Raw genomic sequence first — 20,897 nt, forward strand, 5'->3', positions numbered from 1 at the left:
GAGTGGGGGTGGAGTTGTGGCTCTAGGGAGGCTGCTTGGCCCTCGGAAGCTCGGACAGAACAAGCGGCTCTCACCAGGCTGCCTTGAGGAGCCCTGCCTGTGACTCTGAGCCCTGCCAACTTCACGTGCTGACATGCTTCCCGGAGTACGAGCTTCCGCACCGCTGAGATTCCCGGGTGTCCTCCCAGTTCCCGAGCTTGTGGGCTGGTTGCAGCTGCTGGAGCCAGAGACAGCTCTCAAGCCAGACCAGGCCTTGCTGGGGGTGCAGTTCTCCCGTTCTCCCCGCTACCGCCCTCACCAGCCCCACGGGCCCTCACAAACCCGGCCGCTCCCGCTCCTGCCTCCGCTCTAGGCTGTGGGGTATCCGGCCAGCATGCCGCGAGGAGCTGTGTCAGCACGTTGCCAGCACCAACCAGCCCGGTTTGCCCACATGTCGTTGGCCCAACACGGCTCACACCAGCTCGGCAGTCTGGGTGCTGCCATCTGCCCTGGACCCTAGCTCTGTGGGTTTTGGAGGCAGCCCATGTTGGGGCTGGTTTCTGGCTAGTTCAGCTCCACGGCCTCAGCTGGGTTTGCATGTCATGCCTGGGTCCTGCGACACAGTGAGCCACATACTCACGGAAGAGTGGGCACAGGCATCTGGAGGTGCCGTGGGAGGATGTCAGCTCTGCCCCCAAGATGTGAGCAGAGCCCCGAGGGCTGTGGCTCCTTGCAGGGTCTCTGAGGAGGGAGACTGTCTTGAGTCACAGCTAAAGGGGTGGGCTGTATTTGTTCCTGTGCTCCCTGGCTGTGGGATGGGGTGCAGTGACCCTGTGGACCCGCTGTGTGGGGAGCTGACCCTCCGGAGAGAACGCTGGGACATGGCACAGCTGCCCGGAGCCCTGGTGTCATGTGCTCTGGGGAGGCGAGGGAGTCACTGATACCTTTCCCGTTTTGCAGAGGCAGCTGATGAGCACATTCCTGGGCTTGGCTGTTGCTGGAAGGTGGTGGGGCAATGTCCAAAACCTCTCTGGCTGTACTGCTGGATTAGTAGGGAGACTTTGAAGGCTCTGGGGGGAGGCGGTTAGGGCTTAGCAGCCTGGGACTTCCCAACCCTCTGTCCCTCCAGATGCCAGGGAGCCACTGGCCTGGAGCCTAAAACTGTGATTGCCAGACCTATGTACTATACCCTGGGGGTCCTCTGACCTCAGGGAGGGAAGGGCCCTTCTAGCCCGAGGCTGACCCTCCTGCCTCCTGCCGGACTGCAGTGCGACCTGCACTGACTTTTCCCGTTTTTTTTTTTTTTGAGACGGAGTCTCACTGTGTTGCCCAGGCTGGAGTTCAGTGCTGTGATCTCAGCTCCCTGCAACCTCTGCCTCCTGGGCTCAAGCGATTCTCCTGCCTCAGCGTCCTGAGTAACTGGGATTACAGGCATGCACCACCACACCCGGCTAATCTTTGTATTTTTAGTAGAGACGGGGTTTCACCATGTTGGCCAGGCTGGTCTCGAACTCCTGACCTCAGGTGATCCACCCACGTTGGCCTCCCAGAGTACTGGAGTACTGGGATTACAGGCGTGAGCCACTGCACCCGGCTTCAACAGATTTTCTTTTTTTTTTTTTTTTTTTTGAGGCGGAGTCTCGCTCTGTCGCCCAGGCTGGAGTGCAGTGGCGCGATCTCGGCTCACTGCAAGCTCCGCCTCCCAGGTTCCCGCTATTCTCCTGCCTCAGCCTCCCGAGTAGCTGGGACTACAGGCGCCGCCACCACGCCCGGCTAATTTTTTTGTATTTTTAGTGGAGACGGGGTTTCATTGTGTTAGCCAGGATGGTCTCGATCTCCTGACCTCGTGATCCGCCCGTCTCGGCCTCCCAAAGTGCTGGGATTACAGGCGTGAGCCACTGCACCCGGCTTCAGCAGACTTTTCTAACAGGGTCTCCTGAGTGCTTTTGCAAGCACTGCTGGTTGCATTCACTGGACATTTTTTTTTTTTTTTTTTTTTTTTTGAGACAGGGTCTTGCTCTGTTGCCTAGGTTAGGGTGGAGTGGTGTGACTGTAGCTCAGTGCAGCCTCAAACTCCAGGGCTCAAGCAATCTTTTGCACCTCAGCATTCCAAGTAACTGGGACCATAGGCACGCCCAGCAAATTTTTTAATGTTTTGAAGAGAAGGTGGTCTCCCTATGTTGCCCAGGCTGGTCTTGAACTCCTGGCTTCAAGTGATCCTTCCACCTTGGCCTTCCCAAGTGCTGGGATTACAGGCATGAGCTACTGAGCCCAGCCAGGCCTCACTGGACTTTTAAAAGTTGGATGGTAAACCTTGTGAATTAGATGTTCTAGTTCATCCTCCAGAAGGCAGAAACTTAAAATCACGCAAATTAGGTCAATTTGCAAGCTCATATGGACCAAGAAGAATCAGGGACAAAACTCCACGAAGACAGGTTTTGCTCTGACGTCATGCTGCAAGAGCAGCACGTTCTCCCCACGGTGAGCAGGTACGACTGTTTACGGCCAGCTTCTGATGGAAAGTTCCAAGGGTGAGGAGCTCCAGGGAGTGTCCATCATGGCGTAGCACACACGGTTCCCACATCCTTATTAGAATAAAAGGCACAAAAATAGCTTTCAAGGGATCTGTTGTGACTGGTGAGGCTTCGGGCACCAATCCCTTCGGTGATCCAGACAGAAACCCCCAAACCAAAAGCTCTGCATGCTCTCAGCTCACCTTCAGCAGGAGGGACACAGGGGCTTGCTTGGGGTCGCCAGACAGGCTCACCCGATGGGCCTGCCCCCACCGTGTCTCTAGCCCGAGGCCCGGTCACTCCTGGAAAGGGCGTTCCTTCTGGTCACACTGTTGGTGGCAGCTTCATCCAGCGTGCTTTCATCTGATCCTCCGAGGGGGGAGGGCAGACAGAACTTTCCACAACATGAGAAAAGGCAATCTTCACATCAGAGGAGGCTGTCTCCTGTCTCCAGTGTAGAACCTTTCGTCTCTAGGCTTCACGTAAACAAACCAGAAAAGACGACCTTGTTCCTCCCAAGTGACCCGGAATTCCTACCATCCGCACCTTTCCCTGAGTCCCTAGAAATGCAGCCACGCTGGGAGCCCACCCCGCTCCGGGTGTCTGCAGGCCTGGGCCTGGCTAGAGGCTCCAGGGCCACTCCAGTGTGTGACGAGAGGTGGTGTACCCGTGGCGAGGGGCCCGGGGGCAGGGGAGGGGGCAGTGGGTGTACCTGGGCACCAACGCAGGTCAAGGAAACCTCTGCCAGGCAGGGACCCTCCGTCAGGGCCGCTTCTGCAGCAGCATTTTTCTTTTTATTTTTTTTTTAATTTTTAAATTTTTTTATTATTATTTTTTGAGACGAGTCTTGCTCTGTCGCCCAGGCTTGAGTGCAGTGGTGCGATCTCGGCTCACTGCGACCTCCGCCTCCCAGGTTCAAGAGATTCTCCTGCCTCAGCTTCCTGAATAGCTGGGATTACAGACACACACCACCATGCCCGGTTAATTTTTGTATTTTTAGTACAGACAGGGTTTCTCCATGTTGCTCAGACTGGTCTCGAACTCCTGGCCTCATGTGATCCGTCTGCCTTGTCCTTCCAAAGTGCTGGGATTAAAGGCGTGAGCCACTGCGCCCGGCCAGTTTTAAATTTTTTTTTTTTTTTGAGACAAGGTCTCGCTCTGTCACCCAGGCTGGAGTGCAGTGGCTGGATCTCAGCTCACTGTAAGCTCCACCTCCCGGGTTTACGCCATTCTCCTGCCTCAGCCTCCCGAGTAGCTGGGACTACAGGCGCCCGCCACCACGCCCAGCTAGTTTTTTGTATTTTTTTAGTAGAGACGGGGTTTCACTGTGTTAGCCAGGATGGTCTCGATCTCCTGACCTCGTGATCCGCCCGCCTCGGCCTCCCAAAGTGCTGGGATTACAGGCTTGAGCCACTGCGCCCAGCCAAGGCTGGTCTTTATAAACCCCTCGCTTCAACTGACCCTCCAGTCTTGGCTTCCCAAAGTGCCGGGATTACAGGCATGAGCCATTGTGCCCAGCCCTCCCACAGAATTTGGCCAAGGCTTTGCACCTAGAGGTGTCTAATATGTTTGCTGATTTGATTTCGTTGGATGCAGATCAGCTTAATGATGCAAGGCTGTTGGTGGCCCAGCTCCTCTGCCCCTGCAAAGAGCTGCTGGCCAGTCTTGGTTCTGTCCTTATTCAGGCCGTTAGTGACCACCTGCAAGGTTTTACCAGCATTTCGGGTTGACGCATGTGTCTCCTTAATTAACGTTGAAGTCCTAGCCCTCAAGACCTCAGAATGTGACAGTTGTTTGGAAACAGGGTGCTTGCAGAAGTCACTGGTTAAGATGAGGCAATACCCAACTATGACTGGTATCCTTATACAAGGGGGAGACGTGAACAGTGACAAAGGCTGGGAGAACACCGTGGAGATGAAGGCCGAGATCGTGGTGATTCTGCCAGAGCCAAGGACACCAGCATTGCCGGCAGCACTGGAAACTGGGGAGAGGCCTGAGACAGATGCTCCTCAGAGCCTCAGGAAGAACCTGCCCTGTTGAAACCCGGATCCCAGACTTCAGCTTCCAGAACTCTGGGAGGGACCAGAGTTTGTTTTTTTTGTTGTTGTTGTTGTTGTTTTTTGAGACGGAGTCTTGCTCTGTTGCCTAGGCTGGAGTGCTGTGGCACGATCTCAGCTCACTACAAGCTCCGCCTCCCGGGTTCACACCATTCTCCTGCCTCAGCCTCCGGAGTAGTAGCTGGGACTGCAGGTGCCCACCACCACGCCCGGCTAATTTTTTGTATATTTAGTAGAGACGGGGTTTCACCAGGTTGGTCAGGCTGATCTCGAACACCTGACCTCAGGTGATTCACCTACCTCGGCCTCCCAAAGTTTTGGGATTACAGGGGTGAGCCACTGCACCTGGCTGATCATCTGTTTTTTGGTTTTTTTTTTGAGACGGAGTCTTGCTCTGTCGCCCGGACTGGAGTGCAGTGGCCGGATCTCAGCTCACTGCAAGCTCCGCCTCCCGGGTTTACGCCATTCTCCTGCCTCAGCCTCCTGAGTAGCTGGGACTACAGGCGCCCACCACCATGCCCAGCTAGTTTTTTTTTTTTTTGTATTTTTTAGTAGAGACGGGGGTTTCACCGTGTTAGCCAGGATGGTCTCGATCTCCTGACCTCGTGATCCGCCCGTCTCGGCCTCCCAAAGTGCTGGGATTACAGGCTTGAGCCACCGCGCCCGGCCGATCATCTGTTTTTTTAAGCCACTCAGTCTGTGGTCTGTCAAGATAGCCCCAGCAGACTCATCCAGCCAGCTTCAAGTGCTGCAGTGTTCCCAGCACAATCGATGGCTGTCCCTGACCACAAGGACCTCCCTGGTCAACTCTGTGTCTGTGTCCCGTCCCATCCACTTGCTCATGTCCTGTAGTCCAAGCCCCACTTTGGACCTCCACTGGGGCTGTTGCAAAAGTAAAGGCAGCCAGCAATGAAGAGCCTGTTGGAACATGAGTTTTAAAAATTCCCTTGGCTAGGCGCGGTGGTTCACACCTGTAATCCCAGCACTTTGGGAGGCCGAGGCGGGCGAATCACAAGGTCAGCAGATCGAGACCATCCTGGCTAACACGGTGAAACCCCGTCTCTACTAAAAATACGAAAAAATTAGCTGGGTGTGATGGCGTGCACCTGTAGTCCCAGCTACTTGGGAGGCTGAGACAGGAGAATGGCGTGAACCCAGGAGGCGGAGCTTGCAGTGAGCCGAGATTGCGCCACTGCACTCCAGCCTGGGTGACAAAGCGAGATTCCATCTTAAAATAAATAAATAAATAAATCCCTTGGCTGTGCTTCTAAAAGTAAGATCACAGAGGCAGGGCAGAGAGAGCACACCACCCAGGGTGTGATGGTCCCTGAACGTGGAGAGCTAACTGGACACCACCTTAAGTGTGAGTACGTGTGTCAAACCTGGAATGCAGAGACACCGTGCAGGGTGAACCCATGAGTGTGTAGGGAACACCCTGCCCCTGCAGGGATGTGAGGCAGGGGAGCCAGGCATGTGGAGGAAGGGTCGCAGGACTGACTGAGCAGGGGCCTGAGGCACTGAGATCCCAGCCAAGGATGCCTGGGGGGTTTCTGAGCAGAAGCCAGCACCATCAGAGTAGTTTTTGTCGCCATGTTAGCCAGGATGGTCTCGATCTCCAGACCTTGTGATCCACCCGCCTTGGGCATCAGAGTAGTTTTGGGAAAACTTGAGAGTGAGGCAAGCCACGCTAGAAGGTGAAAACTGACAGGTAGGGAGATGGAGGGGCTCAGGCCCGTTACCCCATGTGGCACAGTGGACCTGTGCTTCTGGAGATGTAGACGGGGTGGCCGCTGGGGCTCAGACCTGTTTCCCCATGGCACGGTGGACTTGTGCTTCTGCAGATGTGGAGGGGGTGGCCGCCCCTCACTCTCCAGGAGGTAGAGAGCAAGCCCTTCCAATGACCTTGGTACCTACTGTGCCCTTGACCTCGCATTCCTAGCTATCTCATGGGCTCTGCACCAGTGCCTCCTCCCACCCTCAGTAAGGCACCTTCTAGGTCCAGCTGTGTGGCAGGGAGCGACAGGCAGGAATGATCTGACCCCTTTGGCCGGGCACGGTGACAGGTGGGCTGAAAGATGAGTCACTAAACATGATCTGGGGCGCGGGGCGGGGGTGCAGCTCAGTTTCAGCCCCTCGCGCCGGGGAGGATGACCGTGCAGCTTTATATAGCCCCTGAGCCCTATATAAGCAAGTCAGAGGCCGGGGCTCGTCCGACAGGAGCCCTCAAGCTGATCTGGTCGGGGCCGGACACATTATTAACTCCAGCGCAGTAGGATCCCCAGGGGCAGCCTGCCCCACAGCGCCCAAGATGCCTAGCAGAACTGCCCGCTATGCCCGCTACAGCCCACGGCAGCGGCGGCGACGGATGCTGGCTGATCGCAGCGTGCGTTTCCCTAATGATGTTCTGTTCCTGGACCACATCCGTCAGGGTGACCTGGAGCAGGTGCGGCGTTTCATCCGGGCTCAGAAAGTCTCCCTGGCCACGATACATCCCTCAGGTGAGCAAGCCCTGGAAGAGCTGGCCAGGGGCTGTGGGGTGGGGTGGAAGCCAGCAAGGAGGACCCGACCTGAGGCTCAGTCTTGACCCCTCCCTTCCTCCCTGCCCAGGCCTGGCCGCCTTGCATGAAGCCGTGCTGTCTGGAAACCTGGAATGCGTGAAGCTGCTGGTCAAATACGGAGCCGACATTCACCAGCGAGATGAGGCGGGCTGGACACCCCTGCACATTGCCTGCAGCGACGGGTACCCCGACATAGCCAGGTGAGGGGGCCTGGGTCTACACAGGGTTGAACTCGACCCCTCCAGGCCTCAGTGGGCCCCCAGGATGTGGGCCCCAAAATGTGCTCCTGGTGGTGTAGGCAAGAACCATATGGGCTGAGCACGGTGCCTCAGGCGTGTAATCCCAGCCCTTTGGGAGGCTGAGGTGGGCGGATCACCTGAGGTCAGGAGTTCGTGACCAGCCTGGCCAACATGCAGAAACCCCTTCACTACTAAAAATACAAAACTAGCCGGGCGTGGTGGCGCATGCCTGTAATCCCAGATACTCAAGGCTGAGGCAGGAGAATTGCTTGAACCCGGGAGGCGGAGGTTGCCCTGAGTGGAGATCATGCCACTGCACTCCAGCCTGGGTGATAAGAGCGAAACTCTGTCTCTAAAAACAGCGGCAACAACAACAACAAAAGAACCCTACAAACCCTAAAAGCTTCTGGAATCCTGTTTCTGCCCTTGTCCTCAACAGAGCCAACTTGAAAAGCTGGCCACAGCTTCCAAAGGGTCAGGTTTCTTCCTCCTCACCCTACCCGGACCTTGAGACCCGAAGGTGGGGGACACACAGGTGACCCCAGGACTCTGGCCCTCTGACCTGGGTGGGGGCGAGCACTCTCCCGGCTCCTCCCCGCTTCAGCCAGGGCGACTTTGCACCCCAGGTACCTTATCTCCCTGGGAGCGGACAGGGACGCAGCCAACGACGATGGCGACCTGCCCTCCGACCTCATCGACCCGGACTTCAAGGACCTGGTGGAGCTCTTCAAAGGGGCCACGATGGACTGAGCCAGCTCTGCCCGCCCGCCCCCGCGCCCAGGGCCGCCTCCCTGGGGAAGCCGCGCGTCGCCCCGGGGCCAGCACGTGCCCCACCCGTGGGCCAGGGGCGGCCGGACCCGTCCCTCCACGACCCTGCCACCCCTCCTAGGCCTGGCTTTGTCTCCAGGTGAATTTTTTACTGTGACACTTTTTACTTTTTCAATAAACGTGACTCCCAGGTGAGGGGGCCTGGGTCTACACAGGTGGTGCTTGTGGTGGTGTCCTGATTACTGGGCTCCCGCCGCTGCCGGTGGCCAGCGGCGCTCACCGTCCACGCCGGGCCGGCCCAGAGCTGCCGCCATGAGCCCCGACGCCGCCCGGGAATCCCGGCCGCCCCCGCCCTCCGCGTGCCGGGCGGTCACGTGGGAGCGCGCTGCGTCTGCGCCTGCGCAGCCGGCGGTGGCGTCATTTCCGGCGGGGCCTCCCAGCTGGAAGAGGCGGTGGCGGCGGGTCGGGGTGAGGTGAGGCGGGTGCGGCGCCGGGCGGCGGGGACGGGGCGGGGCGGGCGCGGCTGGGCCCCGCCCTGGTGTCGCCGGGCTGCCGCGGGTGCCCTGCAGGGCCGGGCGGGGCCGGGCGCAGGGGAGTGGCCGAGTGGCCGGGGTCCGAGGGAGGGGCCCGCGTTCCTTGCCCGGCACCTGCAGGAGGGCGCGGCCCGCGGGGCACTTGGGAGCGCGCGTGGGGAGGGCGCGACTCGGACTGAGCGCCTTTCCCGCCCAGGCCGGGGCAGGGGCCGGGGACCCAGCGCGGCCGCACGATCGCGGACGGCCCGCCTTCTGCCACCGTCGGGGCTCTGGGGCTGACAGAGCCCCGCTTTCTCCCGGAGGGACCGTGCCTGAGGATGCCTCCGACTCTCGGAGCCCCGCGGGCCGGGCCGTGCGCATTCTTCTGTCCATTTTCCGGCCTTGCCCGCTTTCCCGTCTACCCAGGCAGTGGTGCTGGGCCTAACGGGGAGAACCGGGCCTCCGCCTGCCTTCGAGGCACTCACTGGGCGGTGGTTGTGACCGCGGGGGCGGCAGCCACACGGGGCACGGGCTGTGCTTCTCTCCGTCGTGCCCCAGGGTAGCCGTCGCAGAAAGGTGGTCTTTGAGCTGGACCCCCAAGGCTGAGTAGGATAGTTATGGGCAGAGAACACTGCTTGACCAAAGGCCTTGAGATGTAAACGGGGACCAGTGAGTGGACTTTGGGTGGGATGTGGCGAGAAGATGTAGAGAGGGTGGGAGGTGGGACGTGAAGAAGAGCCAACTCTTCCTAAAAGACGGGGCTGGATCTGGGGCGAGTCAGGGGAGGTTGTGGTTTGAGTGGGATCAGGATGGGGAGGAGGGCGCACATGCTTAGTCTGTTGCTGCCACCACCCAGGGGAGAGGGTGAGGAGGTGGGGCAACACTTAGAGGCTTTCTCCGGGGGTCTTCAAGGAACCACGAGATGCCAGTGTATCAGCTGTGACAGCGGTATCCTTGTGCGCCTGCTTGGGTAGTAGATCATGTTCTAGCCTGATTGGCTGAAAAAGACACAGAACACGAAGATAAAGTGGAGTCTTAGAAACTTTGAATCTCAGAAACTCCAGAGGAGCACCGAATAGCGATGGCGTCACTGATTCTAACTCTGGAACCTCACAATATTGTCACGTTGCTGGAGTGTTACCTCATGTCCTGTTCTTAGGCATGTGGCTGTGTGTGGGGGAAAGAATTTGAGACTGAGAGGCCAGAGACTGGGGTTCTGTCCCCTCCCCACCAGGAAGTCTCTGAAGCCCTTGGGTCCCCTGGAGGAGGAAGGTTCTATATAGTTCTACCCAATAAGACTCCCCTCCGTATCTGGAGCGAGGGCCAGTCTCTGAGCAAAGCCACACGGGTATCAGTGGGGAATGGGGCTTTCAGGGAGTCCAGAAACCTGCTGTGAGGTGCAGGCAGAGTGGAGGCAGGCTTTGGGGAGGCTGAGGCCAGCTGCAGCATTCGGGCCGAGCCCCAACTGCTGTAGCCCTGGAGGCCCTGGCAGGGGCACCGCTACTTGGTGGCAGGCTCCTTCAGCGCCGAACTGGGAGTTCTCAGGGTGTCTTTCTGGCCCAGCTGTGGGGACATGGGCAGTGTGTGTAAGGAGGACCCAGTGTGGTGGCTGCCCTGCCCTTAGTCCCTGACAGGTGTTTGTGTGGCTGGTGGCAGTCTCTTCTTTCCGTCCCCAGTGCTTTTCTGTGCCTCCACCTCCCTAGGAGTGGGCTGATTCTACATTCCAGTTTTCCCAGAAGAGTTGTTTCATGCTTAATAATCAACAGCATCCCTTTCATTCTTTTTTTTTTTTTTTTTTTTTGAGGGCAGAGAGCAGAGATGGGGCACTTTTTTTTTTTTTTTTTTTTTTTTTGAGATGGAGTCTTGCTCTGTCTCTGTCTTCCAAACTGGAGTGCAGTGGCATGATCTCCCCTCACTGCAACCTCCGCCTCCCGGGTTTAAAGTGATTCACCTGCCTCAGACTCCTTAGAAGCTGGGATTACAGGTGCATACCACCATGCCTGGCTAACTTTTTTTTCTTTTTCTGAGATACAGTCTCGCTCTGTTGCCCAGACTGGAGTGCAGTGGCGTGATCTCGGCTCACTGTAACCTCCGCTTCCTGGATTCAAGTGATTCTCCTGCCTCAGCTTCCCAAATAGCTGGGACTACAGGCATGTGCTACCACGCCCAGCTAATTTTTGTATTATTTAGTAGAGATGGGGTTTCGCTGTATTTTGGCCAGGCTGGTCTCGAACTCCTGACCTCAGGTGATCCGCCCACCTCGGCCCCCCAAAGTGCTGGAATTACAAGCTGAGCCACTGCACCCTGCCTAATTTTTTTTTTTTTTTTTTTTTTTTTTTTTTTTTTTTTTTAGTAGCGATGGGGTTTCACCATGTTGGCCAGGCTGGTCTCAAACGCCTAACCTCCGGTAATCTACCCACTTCAGCCTCCCAGAGTGCTGGGATTGCAGGCGTGAGTCACCACACCTGGTAGAGATGGCGCTCTTTCTATGTTTCCCAGGCCGGTCTTGAACTCCTGGCCTCCCAAAGTGCTAGGATTACCACCACACCTAGCCCCTTTCTTTTTTCTTTTTCTTTTTCTTTTTTTTTTTGAGACGAAGTCTCACTCTTTTAGCCCAGGCTGGAGTGCAATGGCGCGATCTCGGGTCACTGCAACCTCTGCCTCCAGAGTTCAAGCGATTCTCCTGCCTCAGCCTCCCGAGTAGGTGGGATTACAGGCAGCTGCCACCACGCCTGGCTAATTTTTGTATTTTTAGTTGACATAGGGTTTCTCCATGTTGGCCAGGCTGGTCTCGAACTCCTGAGCTCAGGTCATCCGCCCGCCTCAGCCTCCCAAAGTGCTGGGATTACAGGTGTGAGCCACCGGAGTCTGACGCCCAGGCTGGAGTGCAGTGGCACGATCTCGGCTCACTGCAAGCTCCACCTTCTGGGTTCACGCCATTCTCCTGCCTCAGCCTCCTGAGTAGCTGGGACTACAGGCGTCCACCACCATGCCTGGCTAATTTTTTGTATTTTTAGTAGAGACGGGGTTTCATTGTGTTAGCCAGGATGGTCTCGATCTCCTGACCTCGTGATCTGCCTGCCTCGGCCTCCCAAAGTGCTGGGATTACAGGCATGAGCCACTGCGCCTGGCCCCTTTTGTTCTTAACAGCATCCAGTTGAACGATGTGGCACATGCTTGTCCTGTCCATCATTGTATTGGATAAGGAGCCACAGAGACCTCACTGAGCTGCTCGCTTCCCATGGCTGTGCTTCTGTCCCTATTGGAGCAGGCGAGCATCCCTGTGGGCTGCATCACTTTGAATGAGGATGCCGAGGCTCAGAGGAGCTTTCCTGGGGCCCCAGAGTAGGGTAATACCTGCAGCCCAGTAGGCCAGGCCCTGTAGGCTGAACAGCCACAGAAGTAGGCGGTCAGGCCCTGCAGAATGCACAGACCTGCAGGTCACCTGCACTCTGGGTGGCTGGTGGCAGGTGGTCCTGTGGCAAAGGCTGTTGGGGCAGGAGTGGAGCAGCAGGTGACACCTGATGAAACACGTTGGGGCTGGACAGTGGGCTTGATGGCAGCAGAGGGCCTGGGTGACACCCTAGTGGTAAGTGACTTGGGGAAAGGGTGTCAGGAAGATCATGTAGACATCTGTGTCTACCCGTGCTGACACTGGGGGTCTGGAACCAGAGGTTTTTCTAGCCCTGGGTGGGGTGGGGTGGAGTGGCATGGGGTGTGGAAGACTTTGAGGGGAAGGGGAGAAAGTACCTAAATACTGTGTAGCTTGAGGGGCTCTGGAAGGGTGGTCCTGGGCCAGGAGAGTGTCATCAAGGGTCCTCCCATGTGAGACCCCAGCTACGCTATATTTCATGCGCTATATTATGAGCTGCGCTATATTTCACAGTACACTGAGAAAGAAAAACCACCATTGGTTAAACTCAGACGTGTTAGCAATCATCAGGTACAACCCAGTTTCAAAGATATTAAAATATGAAAACTATGAAGGAAAACTCTCAGAGGCAGTGGGGCGTGGTGTAGCGACCGAGGAGTACAGGGCTGTGGCCGGGACATCGGCACGCTCGGTCTTCATTCTGACTGAAAGAGGGAAGGAGAACGGGACTGAGGCATTGCCTGACCCTCCCTCGCTGCTCTCACCCTGGTGGTGGCCCAGGTGGGATGAAGGCTGGGGAGCTGGGCTGGGTAGGGTCTCGAGACCTCTGAAGTGGGGCTGTCTCTCTGGGTTGAATGGAGCCCCCTCCCTCCCACCCTTCACCTATGGTCAACCTCGGTCAGGCCACCACTCCCCTTTACCTGGGCAGCTGAGCAACAGGTCAGTGTCCTGCTGGCTCAGGGGCCGCCACCTCAGGTGGCCATCTGCCGTGTGCTAAGTCTTTTCAGGCTGTCCCCGGCGCTTCTCTGGGCCTGTACCATTGTCCCCTGCTCACTCTCACCCACTGTGGTCCTGGGTCCCTCCACATCCACCATCTCAGGGATGCATGCATGTTGTGCCTCAGGGTTCCCCCTGCTTAGCCAGACACCAGCCTCTGCCCACTGGGCCTAAGCTAGGGCTGAGCTGCCTGCCAGCCACACTTCCTGCCCTCCCCCCTCAGCTGTGTGCCTCACTGTGCTTGGCCGCCCCGCTAAGGTTGTTGGAGGCCTTCTCATTGTGGCTCCATGGTGACCTCTCGGGTCAGAGCTCGCTTGACCTCCAGCTGTCTCCGTGGAGGGCTCCTTCCTGCCCTCACAGACACCGTCCTGGCCCTGGCTCCGGTTCTGTCTGTGCCTTGGCCCTCTGCAGCTTCCTCCCGTGCTGTGTGTCTCAGGGCCTGTCTGTGGCCCCTCAGGTCCTGCCTCTTGTGCTTGGTGTCGGTCTGCTGCAGGGGCTGTGGTGCCCCCTCCGGATGCTGATTCCCTTATGGGAATAGGCCAGGTGTGCACTGATACCCTTCGGCGGTGGCTCTTCCCTTGGTAATTACAAGTGGAGATTCTCCAGCTGTCCTTGTGTGCGTCTTGGCTGTGTGTACCTAGGAGCAGAATGGCTGGGTCATAGAGTGTGCACAGATACTTGATTTTTAATGGAAAATTTCTTCGGGGTCAGAATTGGGCAATTCTGACCCAGAAGAAATTGACCCAGAAGAATTGGGCAGAGCCCCAGGAGGCAGTGAGGCTGAGTGAACGGCAGAACCGTTTCTTTTGCTTCCAGGGGGACAACAGGTCCCTGGCCTCTTGGGAACTGCTGGCACATCCAGGAAAGCCAGGGGCTATGTGTGCAGGAATGGAGCCAGCATGAGGCCTGGGGGTGGTCGCTGAGCTGGAAAGCCTGGGGCTATGTGTGCAGGGGTGGGGCCAGCATGAGGTCTGGGGGGTCACTGAGCTGGAAAGCCTGGGGCTATATGTGCAGGGTTGAGGGGGGAAGGGGGCAGCGGGCAGGCCCTGGGGATCGCTGAGCTGGAGGAAGTAGGAAGAAGTAGGAAGAGGTGGGAAGGGCTCCTCGTGTCTGGGAAGACTTAGAGGACACAGCCTGTGGTGTTGAGGGTGTGGGTAAATTTCTTCTACTAACAAGAGGAGGCAAACGGGACTCCTCATTGACCTAAAAAATGTATGGGTGTGGCCAGGCGCGGTGGCTCAAGCCTGTAATCCCAGCACTTTGGGAGGTCAAGGCGGGCGGATCACGAGGTCAGGAGATCAAGACCATCTTGGCTAACACGGTGAAACCCCATCTCTACTAAAAATACAAAAAATTAGCCAGGCGCGGTGGCGGGCGCCTGTAGTCCCAGCGACTCAGGAGGCTGAGTCAGGAGAATGGCGTGAACCCAGGAGGTGGCGCTTGCAGTGAGCCGAGATCTCACCATTGCACTCCAGCCTGGGCAACAGAGCGAGACTCCGTCTCAAAAAAAAAAAAAAAAAAAAAGGTATCGGTGCACAATAGGTGTATATGTTTATGGGGTTTTAAATTTATTTATTTAGAGACAGAGTCTCGTTCTGTCACCCAGGCTGGAGTGCAGTGGTATGATCATGGCTCACCACAGCCTCCACCTCGCAGTCTCAGGCAATCCTACCACCTCAGCCATCACTCCTGGCGAAGTTTTTATGTTTTTGTAGAAATGGGATTTTGCGGCCAGGCGCGGTGGCTCAAGCCTGTAATCCCAGCACTTTGGGAGGCTGAGATGGGTGGATCACGAGGTCAGGAGATCGAGACCATCCTGGCTAACACGGTGAAACCCTGTCTCTACTAAAAAATACAAAAAACTAGCCGGGCGAGGTGGCAGGTGCCTGTAGTCCCAGCTACTCGGGAGGCTGAGGCAGGAGAATGGCGTGAACCCGGGAGACGGAGCTTGCAGTGAGCTGAGATCCGGCCACTGCACTCCAGCCTGGGCGGCAGAGCGAGACTCCGTCTCAAAAAAAAAAAAAAAAAAAAAAGAAATGGGATTTTGCCATGTTGCCCAGGCTGGTCTTGAACTCTTGGGCTCAAGTGATCTGCCCTCTTCAGCCTCCCAAAGTGTTGGGATTACAGGCCGATTTTAATAGGCCGCCAACTGTGCCTGGCCTTTTTTGTTTTTTGTTTTTTGTTTTTTGAGACGGACTTTTACCCTGTCACCTAAGCTGGAGTGCAGTGGTGTGATCTCGGCTCACTGCAACCTCCACCTCCCGGGTTCGAGTACTTCTCCTGCCTCAGCCTCCTGAGTAGCTGGGACCCCAGGCACCCACCACCATGTCTGGCTAATTTTTGTATTTTTAGTAGAGACTGGGTTTCACCATGTTGGCCAGGCTGGTCTTGAATTCCTGACGTTGTGATCCACCCTCCTCAGCCTTCCAAAGTGCTGGAATTACAGGTGTGAGCCACCAGGCCCGGCCTTTTTTTTTTTTTTTTTTTTTTTTTTCCGAGTCGGAGTCTTGCTCTGTCACCCAGGCTGGAGTGCATTGGTGCGATCTCAGCTCACTGCAACCTCCATTTCCCGGGTTCAAACAATTCTCCTGTCTCAGCCTCCCGAGTAGTGGTGCCTGCCACAGCCAGCTAATTTTTGTATTTTTAGTAGAGATAGGATTTCACCATGTTCACCAGGCTGCTCTCAAACTCCTGACCTCAGGTGATCCACCTGCCTCAACCTCCCAAAGTGTTGCAATTACAAGCGTGAGCCACCATGCCTGGCCTTTTTTTTTTTTTGACACAGGGTCTTGCTCTGTTGCCTGGACTGGAGTGCAGTGCCACGATCTTGGCTCACTGCAGCCTTGACCTCCTGGGCTCAAGCAGTCCTCCCACCCCAGCCTCTGAGTCGCTGGGACTACAAGTGCATGCTGCCACACCAGGTGTGTTCAGATGGGTGTGTGCAGCATGTGTGTGGGCAGATATGTACAGACCGGTGTGTGCAGGCACAGACGGTTGTGTGTAGGCATGTGTGTGTGGCAGGTGTATTCAGCTAAGGTGTGTGGGGGCAGGTGTTGTGTGTGTGTGCGCCTGCCTGCATGCACGCAGCAAGGCAAAGGAAGCCCTGGAAGGGTAGTTGCTTGGGAGGATGTGGGGCCATCAGTGGGATCTGGGGCAGGAGTGACAACCGAGCTCAGCAGGGGACCCCAGGCCAAAGGTGTGGCTGTATAAAAGCCAAGTCACCACTGGAGGCAGAGGATGCATGGGGAGAAGAGCCACTGGGGAGGGCAGGCTGGGAGGCAGGTACCCCTGAAGCAGCAGTCGGTCAGTGGTGAGAGCCAGCAGGGGGCGAGGCAGGGGACTGGCCAGTCCACCTGTTAACCTGAGCTCTGCCATTCTCTGTAACGGGAGCTTCCCAGCAGGTAGCGTGTCCTTGTGGACCCTCAACCCAAACAGGCCTTTCCCTGCATTCTCTGGTGTTTGTGGGCTGGAGTCCCTGGCAGGAGGACTGGGCAGAGAGATCCCAGAGTCCAAGAAAGGAGAGGTGACTTTGTGAGCAAACTGGGTGCTGCCATGGGTGGGGAGCCCCTGGCCCTGTTTGGACCCCACTCCTGGCCTGGGATGGGGCACAGAGTTCCAGGGCTGGGAGCTGGTTTTCTGCTCTTTGCTGGTTTTGCCCTTGAGCTGTGGGCTTCTGATCACATGTGGTGTTTGAGGGCTGGACCATTGACATGAGGTGGAACGGGCCAGAGAGGACTCGAAGCTTCAGTGCTCCTGGCCCTCTGTGAGTGCAGCAGCCATGTGCCCTGGAGTATCTGCAGCCTTGGTCCCTGGGGTGGGCAGGGGAGTCGCTTGTGCTAAAAGCCCCCTCCTGGGAATCCTGGGACTCCCTTCCCCGAGAACCTGGATTTGCCCCCTCTGGAACAGGGCAGGCTGGAGACCAGCCCTGTTGGCTTCCCCACCTTGGGGTTGTGTGTCCTCAGCTGGAGTGGGGACACTGTCCAGCCTGCCAGTGTGGGCGTCTGAGCCTCAAAATAGACTCCCTTTCTCCAGAGCTGTGGATTCCCCTGGGCTGAGAGGATGTAAACGGGCAGCAGCCTAGGGTCCTGGTCACAGGTCAGGCCCGGCAGCTTCCTCCAGGGTCACCCCCTCTGCCCACCAGGGGAGTTGGAGTTTGGTTCCATCTACAGGGTGCTGTTGTGGTTCATGCTCCAGGGAACCAGGAAGCTGAGTCTGGGTAGGTGCTGTGGAGCCGGGATCACCGTTAGGAAGCTCATCCCCATTTTACGGAAAGGAAATCAAGGCTCAGCGGAAGCTGTGTGCCCAGCCCTGCACCAGGGAGAGCAGGGCCAGTTTCCTCAGGTGATACAGGCGCTCTGCTGCAGTGAGAAGCAGCCAGACATCAGAGATGCTGACGGTCCCACCAGCCCGCGGCGGGAGGGGCTGTGGCCACGGTGCTCCCGGTGCTGGGGCTGAGGCCTCCACATCTTGCAGACCTCAGGCTGCTGAGTGGGCTTGATTGCTTCAAGTCGTGTGTGTGTCTGGCTGGCTCTGGCCAGCTCTCTGATAGCTCCTGGGGTTGCCTGGAGCCCACTGGCTGCCCGTGGCTGGACCCCAGCCTGTGGGGGACCCCCTGGTAGGCAGGGAGACTATGCACTTTGTTTACATCTGAAGGGAGGAGGCAGGTGTACCCTGTGCCTCCCCCTCCTCCCATGCTGGAGAGGGTGGCCCTGCGTCCCACTCCTGCGCTGGCTTCTGTTTCAGAGGCTGAGGGGATCTGGCGGTGGAGCGCTAGGATCAGACGCCCCCGCAATGACCAGGTGGGTCTCAGGCAGGTGGGGTGGTCTCCACCGGGGCAGGGGTGTGGGTTCCCACCCTGCTGCGTGCCCTGCCTCATGCGCCAGGCTCCCCCAGCTCCCCCGTCTCCAGAGTCGTGTACAACGGCAAGAGGACCAGCAGCCCCCGCTCCCCACCCAGCAGCAGCGAGATCTTCACCCCAGCCCACGAGGAGAACGTCCGCTTCATTTACGAAGGTGGGTGCGCCTGCCACACCCAGCTCCTGCCCTGTCCTTGACAGAGTCAGCTCTGCCCCCAGCCCAGGACCCAGGTTTCTGAGGAATCTCCTGCAGCCCCTGCCCCTGCTCCTCCATCACTGTGTCCACAGCCTTCAGGGCCCAGGCGGGTGGGGGTGGCCGAGGGGACCCTGTGTGGAGAGGAGACCTGCTTCTGATCATGGGGGAACCCAGGAGGAGGGGCTGGGAGTGGGCCTTGCCCCAGATAGAGGCCGCGTTGGGAGCCAGTCATCCATGCTAGCAGTGCTAAAGGAGCTTGCTGGAGAAAGGGAGGGGCCTTTGAAGACAGACAGGCACGCACCCAGCCATGAATGGGCCAGGAGGTGGTTGTCTGGGATTAGGGGAGTGTGTGATGTGTTGGGGCTGGGGAGGTGTGTGGATGAGGTGGGAAAGGTAGAGGCCTAGCTGAGGAGGTTGTGCTGCCCCCGAGGCGCAGGGAAGCCTGGGGTAGGGTCATAGGGGTCCCTTCGATCACAGTCCTGGTCATCTTGTGGGGAAGGGACAGGCCTGCCGGAGGAGCAGGGATGGGGTCTACAGGTGAGTGAGGCTGGGGTGGGCAGAGGGCTGTGGGGGAGCATGGAGGACACTTCTGAGGGAGAGAAGGGTCTGGGAGGGCAGGAGCTGAGGGTAGGCACTCTCCTGATGTGGACGCCACCCCCTGGGGCAGGGGACTCTGAGCACACTGCCCTCTGCCTCTGCAGCCTGGCAGGGCGTGGAGCGAGACCTGCGAAGCCAGGTGCCGGGCGGCGAGCGGGGTCTGGTGGAGGAGTATGTGGAGAAGGTCCCTAACCCCAGCCTGAAGAGTGAGTGGGGGCTGACCTGGGGGCAGGGCTGGGCCTCACAGGCAGGAGGGGCCTGTGCCTACCACCTACCGCGTTGTTCCCTGGCAGCCTTCAAGCCCATCGACCTGAGTGACCTGAAGCGCCGGAGCACGCAGGATGCCAAGAAGTCCTAGAGCGCCCAGCGCCCCTCCCCGGCCTCTGGAAGATCAGGGTGCGAGGTGTCGGCTCCCTCCTGTCCTGTGGCCCTGCTCCTGGGATGGGGGTGTCTTGCTCCAGCGGGCTGCAGACTGCAGCACCGGTGTGACTGACGGCTGAGGCCTCCCTCTCCTTCCCAAGTCCCCTCCTTCCTCCTTGGGGGTCTCAGGCTGCCCCCATCATGGGGGTCTGGGCCCTCCCCACCCTCCTGCCCTCCCCCAGCCACCTGGCTGTGTTTTTGAAGCTGCCTGACCCCCAGGGACCCTGGCCTGCCCTCTTTCCTCTCCCCTCACCCTCCTGTCCTTGGCCACTGCAGAATCAGGAGGGGAGCAGAAGGAGCCTCTGCTGCCCCCCAGGCTGCTGGGACTGGGCTGGTTTTGTCCTTGAAATGGCCAGGATACAGGACAAGGGCAGCCCCACCCCATCCAACCTGGGACCCCCCAACAGACCCTTGCTGCTCCTGTGGCCTGGACACGCTGGGGAGCTTCTCACACCTACCCCTACTGTCCAGCCTGGCCCGTTCCCTGAATCAGCTTCAAGATGGCACCAGCTCTTTGGGCCTAGGATACTGCCGGGCCCCCCAAAGGGGGTCCCCAGCAGCCAGGCCTGGCCTCCTGGTATCTGTGGTCATAGTGGCCCATGGGTAGGGGCACCCAGGCTGACCCTGAGGTGCTGCTGCTGGGTCTGTCTTGGCTCTGGGGTATGCTGGGAGGGTCACCAGGTCCCTTTTTCTTCCTGTGCCCTCTGAAAGCCAAGCGTCTGTGTGGCTGTGGAGCTCCAGGGTCTGTTAATAAAGGCAGCGGCACTGGGCGTGGCCTCTTGGCAGTCTGTCAGGCCCCTACCCCTGCAGCACGCATGCACAGCCAGCTCCTGGGCAGGGCTGGAAACCCCAGATCATGGTGACGTTCCTCAAGCCCAGAAATTCTCAGTCTAAGCCACTGGGGGTGGTCAGGCCTCCTAGGGCTGGTGGTGGCGGGGAGGGCATTCTGGAGGGAGAGACTGGGCTGCCTGATACCCCCACCCTTGTTCTGCTACAGGGGCTCCCCAGGGGGCCCCAGAGGTAGTAGGCGCCACCCTGAACCCACCCTCTAGGGTACTGTGGGCCCTCCAGGAGCCGGCTCCTCCCCTGACCAGATGAAGGGGGTGCCGCTGGGCTCCTCCCCTGACCAGGTGAAAGGGGTGCCGCTGGGCTCCTCCCCTGACCAGGTGAAGGGGGTGCCACGGCCCAGGAGAGAGCTGTGTGCACTTGACCTTCAAACCTGGAAGCCGCCCTGGCAGGCCAGACAGGGAACTCGATTCCTGCTCCTGTTGGAAGCCAAACCAGAATTTATTCCAGGAACACCCTTTCCCAGAAGAGTGTTCGGGGCTTGAGTGGCCCCACAGTCGCCTCCTGGTGGGTGGGCTGGTGCAGGAGATGCTGGCGCAGGGCCGGCCTCCCTGGGGAGGAGGAGCTGGGAAGGGTGTTCCAGTAATAAACCAACCCAGCTTCTGCCTGGCAGCCAGTGTGCACAGCAGTACCCAGCCCCGAGCCAACTCCCTGTAAACACATGGCCTTACCTATCCCCTGTGGGCCTGTGAGTCCTTTGAGGAGCGTTTCCAGTGCCCATCAGGCTAGGGTGACCCAAGCTGCCCACTACTGTCGAGCCGATGCAGCTTGGGGGACACTACCACGGGGATGAGGGGCGGGCAGCTCACAACGGTCCTCATGCCATGTGCCCTCCACTCACTGAGCGTCCTAGGGACCAGGCCCTCCCTGTGTGCGTTCTGTACAGTAGCAGCTGCCACGGCCAGCAGGGGTCCCGCAAAGAGGGGCCCATTCAAACATGGGGTTCCTAGATTCCAGGAGGCTGCCACGGCCAGCAGGGGTCCCGCAG

The 20,897-nt window shown here is 58.3% G+C and overlaps 4 protein-coding genes across 16 annotated transcripts in view; 3 read left to right on the forward strand and 1 right to left on the reverse strand.

The window, feature by feature from the left end:
• The window catches only part of MCRIP1 (MAPK regulated corepressor interacting protein 1), a 69,547-nt gene extending 49,714 nt beyond the window's left edge, over positions 1-19,833 (forward strand). For 3 of the 7 annotated variants that reach the window (XM_050764080.1, XM_050764081.1, XM_050764078.1), the window contains exons 2-6: positions 8,557-8,587; positions 17,739-17,794; positions 17,889-18,007; positions 18,748-18,849; positions 18,937-19,833. In XM_050764080.1, the coding sequence (XP_050620037.1) occupies positions 17,787-17,794; positions 17,889-18,007; positions 18,748-18,849; positions 18,937-19,001 (294 nt within the window). In that variant the 5' untranslated portion in view covers positions 8,557-8,587; positions 17,739-17,786 and the 3' untranslated portion in view covers positions 19,002-19,833. Of the gene's footprint in view, positions 1-8,536; positions 8,588-15,780; positions 15,931-16,421; positions 16,519-17,738; positions 17,795-17,888; positions 18,008-18,747; positions 18,850-18,936 lie in introns of those variants that run through there. The other 4 variants (XM_050764076.1, XM_050764082.1, XM_050764079.1 and 1 more) reach the window with 4 other exon arrangements.
• LOC126939141 (anaphase-promoting complex subunit 11) overlaps positions 1-20,897 on the reverse strand; it is a 94,659-nt gene that overhangs the window by 63,556 nt on the left and 10,206 nt on the right. Inside the window, exon 1 of one of the 4 annotated variants that reach the window (XM_050764111.1) lies at positions 13,127-13,136. The exons of the other annotated variants lie outside the window; for them this stretch is intronic. The gene's annotated coding sequence lies outside the window, so the exon portion shown is untranslated. Of the gene's footprint in view, positions 1-13,126; positions 13,137-20,897 lie in introns of those variants that run through there. 4 annotated transcript variants of the gene reach the window in all.
• The window catches only part of OXLD1 (oxidoreductase like domain containing 1), a 157,610-nt gene that overhangs the window by 30,989 nt on the left and 105,724 nt on the right, over positions 1-20,897 (forward strand). The window contains exon 1 of one of the 4 annotated variants that reach the window (XM_050764092.1): positions 3,169-3,172. The exons of 2 other annotated variants lie outside the window; for them this stretch is intronic. The gene's annotated coding sequence lies outside the window, so the exon portion shown is untranslated. Of the gene's footprint in view, positions 1-3,168; positions 3,173-18,855; positions 18,860-20,897 lie in introns of those variants that run through there. One more of the 4 variants, XM_050764096.1, reaches the window with a different exon arrangement.
• PPP1R27 (protein phosphatase 1 regulatory subunit 27) lies at positions 6,740-8,332 on the forward strand. Its single transcript, XM_050764098.1, has 3 exons — positions 6,740-7,047; positions 7,157-7,307; positions 7,973-8,332. Exons 1-3 carry the CDS (start codon positions 6,858-6,860, stop codon positions 8,094-8,096), a joined length of 465 nt encoding a protein of 154 aa, XP_050620055.1. The 5' UTR covers positions 6,740-6,857; the 3' UTR covers positions 8,097-8,332.

Source organism: Macaca thibetana, chromosome 16, assembly GCF_024542745.1.
Source record: "Macaca thibetana thibetana isolate TM-01 chromosome 16, ASM2454274v1, whole genome shotgun sequence".
Taxonomy (NCBI): Eukaryota; Metazoa; Chordata; class Mammalia; order Primates; family Cercopithecidae; genus Macaca; species Macaca thibetana.